This window comes from Stenella coeruleoalba (genome assembly GCF_951394435.1).
Source record: "Stenella coeruleoalba genome assembly, chromosome: 10".
Classification (NCBI taxonomy): Eukaryota; Metazoa; Chordata; class Mammalia; order Artiodactyla; family Delphinidae; genus Stenella; species Stenella coeruleoalba.
The window spans coordinates 33,561,897-33,573,011 of NC_137156.1; the positions used below are offsets into that span (position 1 = coordinate 33,561,897).

Below are 11,115 nucleotides of genomic sequence, written 5' to 3' on the forward strand. Positions count from 1 at the left end.
GGAGATACTTCCTGGGGGGCAGGAGGCAGCAATGCTTTTTATGGCAAAGCCCACCTAACAACAACCCTCCACCGGAGACCTGGCTGGGGCCTCTGTACAACCCACCTAACCATAAACCCTCTGTCCTCTCCCAAACTTGCTGGGGTTCCTCTTCCCACAAATACCTGTGACCGTCATAAACGCCCTTAAACAGCCCCCGTTTACTGCCCAGCCTGCCTGCTGCTAAATGAGGGCATTTGTTTCAAATTTGCAAATACCAAGAGCGCTGGAAACCTAAGTCCACTCCTAAAATGAAATGTTCTGCATTCCTCTGGGCCGAAGCTCCGCGCTTCAAAAGCTGCAAGAGGCCCTGGCTGTTTACTCACTGGTGGGGCTATTGGGAGAGGCATTTCCCTGCTCCCTGAGGAGGCTGCTTTGATCCCGGCCGGGTGGGAAGGGGACCGAGGGAGGTGCCACCCAAGCCCAGGCCCGGCTGGGCCCAGGCTCTCCTGCCCCCTTTCTGGGTCGCCAGTGGCAACTTTGGGGGGCCTGGGGAAGTGAGTCTCATGGGGAGGCTCAAGTGGAGACTCACCGGAGACAGAGCAGGCCAGCTCAGCGGACCTCTCGGACCATCTTCAAAAGGCCCTCGAAACAAAGGCAAAGAGAGTAAGGGAAGGCACGGAGGCTGAGAAGCAGCTGACGCCACCCCAACCTCTTACACAGAAATAAAGAGGCAAACTCCCCACCCATCCCCCTTGCAGCACCAAGCAACTCAGGACACTGCATTGGGCTGGGTGCCAAGTGGGTGTTTACTAAATAAAAGCCTTTTGTTTTAAGGAGGGTTTTTTTTTTGGTGGGGGGGGGTAAAGAAAAGACAGAGATCCTCCTCCAGGCCCCCAGGGCTGTTCCAAGGCACAGCATTCCCCCCTCCCCTCCAAGCTCCTCCTGCAAGAGGCCCGAACCCCTACCGTAGAGGAGGAGCCCAGATCACAGGCTACAAAACTGCTGGCAAGTTGGGCATTTTTTAAATTGGTCAGTTTAACAATTGGTTTAATCTGCTAAATTAACCAAACAGAATGATTTGCTCTTTGTAGCTGCAGCTCCAAGACCAACAGCATTTCCTTTCCCCGCCCCCCGCAAGACTGTAAGACAACCGTTTTCTTTGTCTGTGATTTGTTTTGTTATTCAGGTGGCTGGAAGTGAACTTGGGATCACAAATGCCATCCTAGCACACCACCTCTCAATGGAACTGCCAGCCTGAAGGAGCCTACTCTTTCTTCTCCCAGCTGGGAAACAGCTCATCTTTGTGGGTTTTTTTAATAGAGGAGCTACAAAAGAATCAGAACACTGAAGTGTCGCTTTGCACCCTCCATGATAGAGCGTAAGTTCCCGTGTTGCAACCTGAGAACTTCAGAAGCGGAAGAACAAACAGCGGGATTGCCAAGCACGGTCAACGGCTGAGCCAAAGGGAGATACACCTGGCACCAAAGAACCTACGTCTCTCAGGATGTCGAGGTCATTGTTCAACCTCTTCCGAAACCTCTTGAGAATTAAGACTCGCCTCCAAAGTCAGAAATGGAAGGAAACCTACATCCATCAAGCCCCTACTATGTGCCAGGGCACGGGCACATCTCTCTATACAAAAGACGTTAGAGGCAGTAAACTGAGAGCAGAGATGATTCTGTTACCACCTACGTAGTCTCCAGCGCAGCATAACCCAGTATGCAACTCTCAGCAGGCACATCAGTCTGGAATGTGGCAGCACACCTGCAAGCCCGGGCCTGTAACTGCCCATGACCTTCCAGAAGCACCAGGCGGAAGAGACTCAGGACTTGTGGGTTCATGAGAAAAGCTCAAATCTTGGGGATGCAGGCATAGAGTTCTGGACTTCTAGATTACATATAGTCTGATCATAACACTAAAAACTTTAAGACGTATACACACCTCTGAATGGGCCATCGAAAACTTTAACCTGACTGTTGTAACCAAAAAGGCGGGGGTGGGGGGGGAGAAAGATGAGCAATCCTGAATGCTGTGTCCCAAAAGATCTCTCCAGGTTTAAGTTATGGACACACTCCCTCTGACTCTAGCAGGGTTGCCTCTAAGCCCACCCAGAGAGTCATCTCGGCTGCAAAATCCACTCCCCGATATTTACCTGGTTCCAAGGCGTATGTGCAACATTTCATAGCCTCTAGTGATGACATACATACAAGGACATATGAGAGCACGGAAACAGCTCTATTACTTACCATCTCTGCAGTCCTGAGCGGACCGTATTTTGTGCCTCAGCTTCTTTACCTCTCAAATGCCTCCCACCCCCACTCCTCCGGAAACAAACAAACAAACAAAACCCAACCACCCTCATCCTGCCTCTGGGGCTTGATAGGATGGAAAGTCAGTGCGAGTGAAAGCATTCTGTAAACTGCAAAGCTGAGTACAGCTGTCGGTTATCACGGACGAGGCTCTCCCAAAGCACACCCAACCCCTCTTCCCAACTCCAAGCCTCCCTCCAGTTGTCCTCCCTTCTGTGCAAAAGAAGAAAAGGGGTTCCCCACCCGGACACTGGTTCCTCAAATACTGAGACTGAAACGAACCAGGTAAAGATTGCTGCATTCCCATACTCAGATAAAAACTCTCGTGTTTTTTTTTTCTGGTAAGAACTCCCTCCCCAAACTCTCCAAACCTTTCATTCCCTTTGGCACCCAGGGAATGACACCCTAATTCCAGCTGATCGAGTCCAGACGCATCTGTGCCCATGCACTAGACACTCCAGGATAAAACGCAGTCCTCAGACGCAAATGCTCTCCCAGCACTGAGAGCGAGGAGGACAACCTTACAAGGTGTGGCAGAAGCACAGCTGGGGGTTGTGGATGGTAAGGCTGCGCTTGGCCTCAACGGTCACCACAGGCAAGGTCCTCCAAGGGCTTCTCAAGTTGAGGCCCGAGAGGTAGGTGGGATTTGCCCAAGGTCACACAAGCAGTCTGGGGCAAATGTGGAAGCAGGGTCCACATCTCCCAAGTCCCAACCCGGTGCTCCTCACAATGTCTCCTCAGGCTAAGAGGGAGGAACACCCGTAGGGTACCCAGAACTAAAGTCCAGCAAGACCTAGGACCCATCCTTTCCACTGAAGTGACACCACTTCTACTGCAGGAATTCCTCTGAATCAGGAATGCCCACACACTTTACCTGGGGCTGTGGGAGGCCCCGGGGTCCCAAGAGAGAGAGGACACAGGAGAGAGGTAAGCATGAAGCTCCTTAATGAAATGGGAAATAAACTGTGAGCAGCATTTCTTCCCTGAAGACAGCCAGTCTTCTACATCAGTGATCACATCAGGCTAGATGCCTGAATCTGCAAGGCAGCAAATCCTCTGGCGGGGAAAAGAGCCCAGAAACAGGCCAAGACCTCAGCAGCCACAGACATATACTATGGAATGGGTACAGCACTGGGGGCCCAGACTCCCAGGCTTCTCCTAGCGTATGTTATGAGCAGTAGTGCCCCACGCCCCCACCACAGGAGACAGGAGAACAGTAGTGAAAAGGGCTCCTATGAAACATATTATTAGAATAGAGGTCGCCAAAATCATCTTGGCCTACCAACTGGGAAGCAAAGAGCAACTAGTTGCAAGGCTCTCATTCCAATGGCACAGCCACGTACGACCGTACAGGTTGTGCACTGCTCAAATGCCCGGCCAAGGGAGTAATACTGAAATACTGCCTGTGCTCCACTAGCCAAAGCCCTGTGTCCTGGTGCAGGGCTGCAGTCACTTGGAGGAAGGGTGCCTATTTCTAATTTGCACAAAGGCACCTTATGAGCTAGCTGCTAGGACATCCCAGAAGTCCCAAGAGCAGACAAGCATTCTCCTCGTTGCCCCACCACCACCACCACCACCACCACCACCAATCCAAGAAGGGGACAAAAGAGTCAGTGTCTCCTGGAGGAGAAGCGGTGCATGCCAGCGCCCACTCTGGCCACCTTAACCCCCTCATAGGGAGACCACACCGCACCTCGGGAACCTCCCCATGGTTCTCATAGGAGGAGTTCCTGCAAGTTATACAGAGTAACTGACGGGGGAGACCCCACAGCCATCCTGTGATGATAAACACCCTCCCTTGGGTATTATAAAAGTCCGCCTCGGCTGCAAGAAGCACACTTTCCTACTCACTCCCTGGAAGAACCTCAGCAGGCCGAGGGAGGTGGCCCTGAACCAGCATTCATCACCCTGGGGAGAATCTGCCACCGGGATAGAGGGAGGAAGAGTTCCTACCAGGAAACGCGAAGTGGCTGTGCCCACATTTCCGAGCTGCTGTTGGAATACTGAGACCCGTTTAGAAAATCTGTGCTTTCGAATGAGAAAACCTTTTCTAAAGCTATCGGTCAAGAGTGACCAGGTTGAGCCCTCGCAAACCATTCTAGACAGACGGGAGTGGAACGAAAGGCTGACACCTTAAAGGGAGACGGAAGGTCAGGACCGTCTCTGGGAAGAGACAGCAGGGCTGGCCAGAGGGGCTGCTTCCCCGGGTCAACCACCTTCACAGCTGTGACTGCTACACCCTAACTTCCCGGAGGCGGGCAAGGCAGGGGTCAGCATCATTTGCATTTTGCAGAGGAGAAAACTGAGGCTCGGAAAGGTTAACTAAACAGTTCAGGGTCGTGTGACCAGCAGCAGTGAGCCAATAGGTGTCACTTCTCTTCCTTTATCGTGTGTGGTATCAGCAGAGAGCCACCCAAGTTTTCAGAGTCTTGATCCAATGCCTTTCCGTCATTCTGATCAGTCACCACAGACTACAGCTACTAGCAAAGTGAATCCTTTCTCCTCTCTGAAGCCCTCCCACTGCCCCCAGTTGCTCCTGCATCGTGGACTCACCTTCCTACACATTCTGGAATGTTATTCCATCTATTTAGCACCTTACCAAGTGTTGCCTCCCATTATATTTCATCTGATTCTCATCATTTTGTCTCCTTCCTGCCTCCTGCGCCACCTGAAACAGCTTCACCCAAAGAAGACACCCAAAAGCTTTGAATTGAGCCCATCCTCAACCCCTCTCAGCATCAATACCTCTTTCTCATCACCACACCGCCACTTTAGACAAATTCTCCTTATGACTACACAGTGGTTCTCAAACTTGAGAGTAGATAGGAATCTGCTGGGAAGCTCTTTTAAAATGCAGTTTCCTTTTGAGACTTGAACTATGTGAGAGGACTGGCTATTCAAACAATACAATGTAATCTAACAAATGGGAAAATAAACTACACGTTCTGGCTCCTCCCCCGACGACTCTGATGGGCAGACCTGCAGTTAAGGTTCAGGCGACTCAAATTTTAACCAGTACCTCTGGCTACCTGCCCTCCCACTATATTCCCCAATGGTCTCTGGACCACGTATCTGAGAAACACAAACCCGCGTCTTCTTAATGTGCGACTCACAAACCCTACCCCAAAGACTCAGGACCCAGTTATCAGAAGTTACATACACACCAGAGCCAGCCAGTTCATGTCCTGCACATCAGGGTCTAAGTTTCTGGCAGGGAACGTAGGATCTGCAGGACAGCCGGTAGATTGCATTCCACTCACCTGTGCGTTCGCTCAGTTAATGCACCCAGGGACACAAGAGCTCCGGGACCCCAAACCAAGCTGCGAGAGGGGGAAGGCGCCCGCATAGGTCAGCCCTTCCAGCACAGCTTCCTCCCTGCCCCACTGCCGCTGTGTAGCATTACTGGGAGGGAAGTGGCCTGAACTCAGAGAAGAAAAGAGGATGGAAAAAGTGACAGACTACAGAGGGCTTCCTCAAACCACTGATTAGCTGTAGCAGCTCCTGCGCCAGCTCCACCAAAGCGCCAGGGGGCTCGGCGGGGCTGAACGTGCACTGAGCAGTGAACGCCGAGAACCCCAAGGCGGGACTCTACCTCAGCCACACGGCAGAACCCCCATACCCTCGGGACAAAGGACCAGACAGCTGCGGGGTGGGGGGCAGCGCAGGACTCAAGGAGAGAGGCAGGCTGGCAGCCCAGAGCCCGCGCCAGCAACCGTGGTCCCACCACGTGGCTCTGCCGGGCAACAGAGCAGAGAGGCATGTACTGAGGTTAGGGAGAGCCGAGGGAGGCTAAGGGATGCAGGCCAAGGATACCCAGCCGGGTTTAATGACCCTTTCCTCCATCAGGAACACACCAAAGACTGAATCCCTGGTCCCACACTGCTCTTGGCTCAAATATTAGAGTCTGAACTGGCCACCCTCCCTCCCAGATGAGTCTCACAGAAGCTCTACTGGCTTAAAAACACACAACTCACCCAAACCCGCCCCACTCCAAAATATGAAATCCTCCAAAACTTTAACAACTACAACTGTTGCAGCCCAGTGGAGACATTGCCTCCCTTTATGAACCAAACGTATTCCTGAAAAGTCGTCCACAGACCAAACTTCTTCCTAACAAATCCAATTTCTCCACTGGCTCTCTTTATAAATTGAGACACAAGCTCCTCTAGGAAAAGCTCCCAGAGGAACAGAGCTCCACCCTTAGTGTTGCAAATCCTCTGGAGTCACACCTTTAATGGACAAGTTTCCTGACAAAATCCAATTCAAATTCAACCCAAAGTGAGGTCATTTTTAAGTGTATAATATCACACCGGAGAGTTCACATGAACTAAAGGTTATTTAAGCTAAGTCTTCAAATACTGTGCAAGAGCTAGGGCTCCTGATTCGTACTGTTGCAACGGGAAAGCTCTGTACCTCGAGTTTCTATATAAGGAAGGATGCTTAGAGCAGGACTTCTGGAACCTTGGGTGCAGTCACCTGGGGAGCTTGTTAAAATGCAGTCTGGAACTCCGATTCATGCTCTCAGGGAATGCTGATGATGCTGGTCTTTGGCCCTTGGTTTTTTTTTTAATAATTTTATTTATTTATTTTATATTTATTTTTGGCTGCGTTGGGTCTTCATTGCTGCGCGGGCTTTTCTCTCGTTGCAGTGAGCGGGGGCTACTCTTCGTTGCGGTGCACGGGCTTCTCATTGCAGTGGCTTCTCTTGTTGCCGAGCACGGGCTCTAAGCACGCGGGTTCAGTAGTTGTGGCTGCGGGCTCTAGAGCACAGGCTCAGTAGTTGTGGCGCACGGGCTTAGTTGCTCCGCGGCATGTGGGATCTTCCCGGAGCAGGGCTCAAACTTGTGTCCCCTGCATTGGCAGGCGGATTCTTAACCACTGCGCCACCAGGGAAGTCCCTGGCCCTCGTTCTGAGTGGCAAAGTTGTAGATAATCTAGGCCCCTATATAGCTCATGGTGGTTAAGCTGTGGCCTTTCCAGGCAGGTCAGCTCCATATGCAGAGGTGGATGCCCATGCCTAGCACTCTTAGAGAAAGCCAGAAGCCCTGCCACATCAAAACTCAGAAAACCGCCGCAGAGGACAGACAGCCCAGAGACAGGGAAGGAAGATCTGGTCCCTTGACTGGGTCACAGTAGAACAGGCACAAGGAGAGGGGACAGGCAACCCCAACCCAGAGAAGTGGGAAAGGGCACAAAAGACCCCCCCACTGCCTAGCAGGCAAAGGGGCTGTTTACCTTTGCCATTGGTCACTCTGCCCTGTACCCAAATGCTTCATTCACTTTTTAATAAACCTAGATAAGGATCTACTATAAATAAGATACCACCATAATAAATTCTACAGTAAGTTAAATCCCTTTAGCAAGTTAAAATCCAAGTGGGGCAAAAATATGGAAGATGGCCTAAGAGTCCAGAGGTTCTCCAGGCATCCACCTTCTGGTAGGAGAGATGGGACAGCTTCAGGAAGGAAGTGGAGGTGGGGCTGGGCAAAAGAGATGGGGAAGGCGGCATATACCAGGAGACCGGCCAGAGAGAAAAGAAAGGTCTGCGAAACCCCGTATGTTTTAGGGGATGGGAAAGAGACTAGTTGGGCTGGAATGGAGGGTTCCAGTGAGTGGAACATGTTTATTGTTGGGGGTGACTGTCAAGCTGGAAAGGTATGCTGGCAGACACCACCAGAGAGGGAAGAACAAGAAAGGGGCCCTTTATATACTTCATTACATTTGATCCTGAGCACAACTCCAGGAAGTAAGTCCCTTTACAGAGGAGGCAAACTGTGAGGTGAAGAAATCTGCCAGGGCCTGTCAAAGAACCTCGAGTTGCTGTTTTGGCAAACACTTCGTCCCGATGGCCTGGGCTCTCTCCACCACTCAGCCCTGCTCTGAACGCCAGGAGTCTGACTAGATCCTTTGGCAAGGGATGAGCAGAAATTACTGTAGCCCTCCCGCCATACTTCCCAACATCTGAGAAAGCCCATCACTGATAAAAGGGCTGAATTACAGGCTGCGGAAGCCATCTCAGGACGTGACAATTCCATTTCCCCAAAGAAACAAGATCCTGGAGGAAAGAACCCAGTGTCGGGGGTGGGAAGAGGGATGGGTGGTGACCCCAACCAACCACTCCAGCGGCGAGGCGAAGAATCCCAGGTTTCAAACGTCAAGCCCTCTCCGCCTCCTCCACCATGTTTATCACAACGGGGACCTCAAAGTTCGGAAAGTTCCTCAGCCGTTTACAGCATAATTACCCAAACTTCAAAATGGCCTAATCCACAAACCTAGCCGGCCTAGGTCCCCTACTCCTGCCTCATTAGCAGCGGGGTCTCACTACAAATCCAGCTAATTACACAATGAGATGGAAAAATCTACCGTTTTCTATTGAAAAATCATAGCCCGCTGAAGTCATGCCATCCAGGGGCGGGTTGAGCCCCCGGATTTCACCAGAAGACAGACAGCAAGCGCCTCAGCCTCGATTGAAACTGTTTACAGCGCATGGGCAGGTTCCACACTAAGACACATCTGATGGGACTGATTTAAGGCTCTCATTAAAATGTTCCTTTGTTGAGCACAAGACATCTCCCCACCCCCAGAGGAGATTCCAGACCTCCAGTCCCCAGCCCTCAGCCTGCCCTAACTCCCCCCACCAGAACCCACCCCTTCGCTAAACGCCAGTCACCGGATTAACATCGCTTAACATCAGAGTCGTCTTCTCACGGAAGGAATTTAGGAATTTAGCATTTGTTGAACAAGAGCCCCGTCTCCACCAGAATCTTCCCCAGAACTCTAAACATCAGCAGCGAGGGCAGCCATATCTGGCACCCCACACACCAAAACCCAAACAGCCTGCAGACCTAGGAAGCCTGTGAGCTGGCCCATATGGCTGGGCCCCCTATGCTGGCTGTGCAAAAAACTTCCATACTTCCTCCCGGAGCAGATGTGGGTTCTGCCGTGAGCATTACCACCCCACACATCAGAAGGAACACGGGGCAGCTCCAGAAACACCTCCTCCGAATCCCAGGAACTTGTTCTTACCTCTGGGTCCTGGGTTACAATTACCTCCCCTTTTACAACTAGGGGTGTGGGAGATGTTCCATTCCATCAGCACCAAACCCCTCAACAGCTGGCAGGCCAGGGAGATGTCAGAAAAGGCATTTCTCTACCCCCACCCTCCCCATGGCCACTCTTCAAAAGAGGAGGAAAGTGATAAGCTTGGACCAGGTCTCTTGGGCAGAGTTGCCCCAGAGAGGGCTGCTGCCAGGATCATCACCAAAGATCGTGGGTTTTGGAAGGGGACACGGGGTGCGAGGGGCATACTTCCAGTCCAGAGTGTTTGGGGTGTGCGGGTAGCTTGGGGCTTTCCTCTAAAGCACTTCAACACCTCGGTGGTGACTCGCAGGTGTGACCAAGCCAGGAAATAAAGCGAGGGGAGGGTTCGGGTCCAGTCTGCCCTAGAGATAGGGGCCACACCCTCATCAAAATGCTGAGGCCCTCCAAGAAGACGGAATGAACTCTTTTTGCCTTTCTGCCCGTAGAAAGAGAGATTTTCTTTCCTTGCTGGGGAGAGAGAGGATGGAAATCCAGGAAGGAGCAGAACCAACCCCGTCCGCACCTTTGCAGGCCGGCCATGCCCGATTTTGGCAGCGGCCTTCACACATGAGTCACCGAGACAGCCTGGGACTCTCAGCTCCCAGATCCGACCCTGGGAGGGAGTGGGCTCAGGGCTGGGGCCGGGAGCTGGAGGAGATGGGACGGACCCTCACTCTTCTTTCCCTTCTTCCGCCCTCACCAGCACGGCCGTCTGGGTCCCAGCCTGGCCCAGGAACTTGGAGGAGGGAAGCCGGGAGCGTCGGGCCGGCATAGGTAACAAAGCTCCGCGCTCCGCGCGCCGGTCGGTCCCGCATCCGGCCACAGGCCGGCCTCCCTCACCTAGGCTGAGCCTGCCGGGGGGACTCCATCTCCCCCACCCTCAGCCACCGCGCTGCACCCCCTAAGTGGGGGGGCGGCGCCGTTTCTCCCCCGCAAAGAAACGCCCCACTGGAGCCCGGGAGCCGGCAACTCCCGGCAGTTCCCGAGCAAACTCTCGGCTCGGGCAGGGAAAACTCCGGGGAGGCTGGAAACGCGTCCTCGCGGGCGCGGGGACGAGAGGGGCCCGGCCGAGTAAGCGGGGGCTTCGCCATCTCCCGGCCGCCGGGACCTCGTCCCCCGCCCAGCGAGCCCCTGCCCTACGCCCGTGTGTCTCCCCTGCTCCAGTTGTCCAAGCCCACCTCCACGGCGCCCCCTTTGGCCCTAGGGGCTCCCGCGCTCCCCCAGCTCGCCGGGACTCACCGCCCAGCAGCGGCAGCAGCAGGACACTGAGCAGAGGCAGCCGGCGAGGGCTGCTCGGGGTTCCGCGCGCGGCTCCCATCCCGGCGGGCCCGGGAAAGGGGGCGGGCGGGCGCACGGCGGGCTAGCGGTCAGCGCTCCCCGGCGGGCCCAGGAGGCCGAGCGCACCGGAGCGCGGGTACCGCTGCAGCAGCCGCAACCAGAGTCAGAGCCCGAGGCGTCCCGAGCTGGAGCCGCGCGCGCCCGGTACCTCCGTCCGAGCCGTCGCGCGCCGCCGCCGTCGCCGCCGCCGCCGCCGCCAAGCCCCGCCCCGCGACGCCCCCTCGACGCCCCCCTCCCCGCCGTTGTGGGGAGGAGCTCCTACTTGGGGGAGGGGTCTGGAGACGGATGGGGGACAGAGAGAAGGAGGCCCCGGGGGAGTGTGGGGACCTGAGAGAGATAGGGGAGCGGATGCTGTGCCTACCACCTAGTGTGCAGGGACTCAGGGGACCTAAAGTGACTTTTGTGA

At 54.1% G+C, this 11,115-nt stretch overlaps 1 protein-coding gene across 1 annotated transcript in view; it reads right to left on the reverse strand.

Moving 5' to 3' along the window:
• PTK7 (protein tyrosine kinase 7 (inactive)) overlaps nt 1–10,896 on the reverse strand; it is a 60,478-nt gene extending 49,582 nt beyond the window's left edge. The window contains exon 1 of the mRNA XM_079934379.1: nt 10,611–10,896. Coding sequence (XP_079790505.1) covers nt 10,611–10,689 — 79 coding nt within the window. The 5' untranslated portion in view covers nt 10,690–10,896. The remainder of the gene's footprint in view (nt 1–10,610) is intronic.
• Between the last annotated feature and the right edge of the window lie 219 nt (nt 10,897–11,115).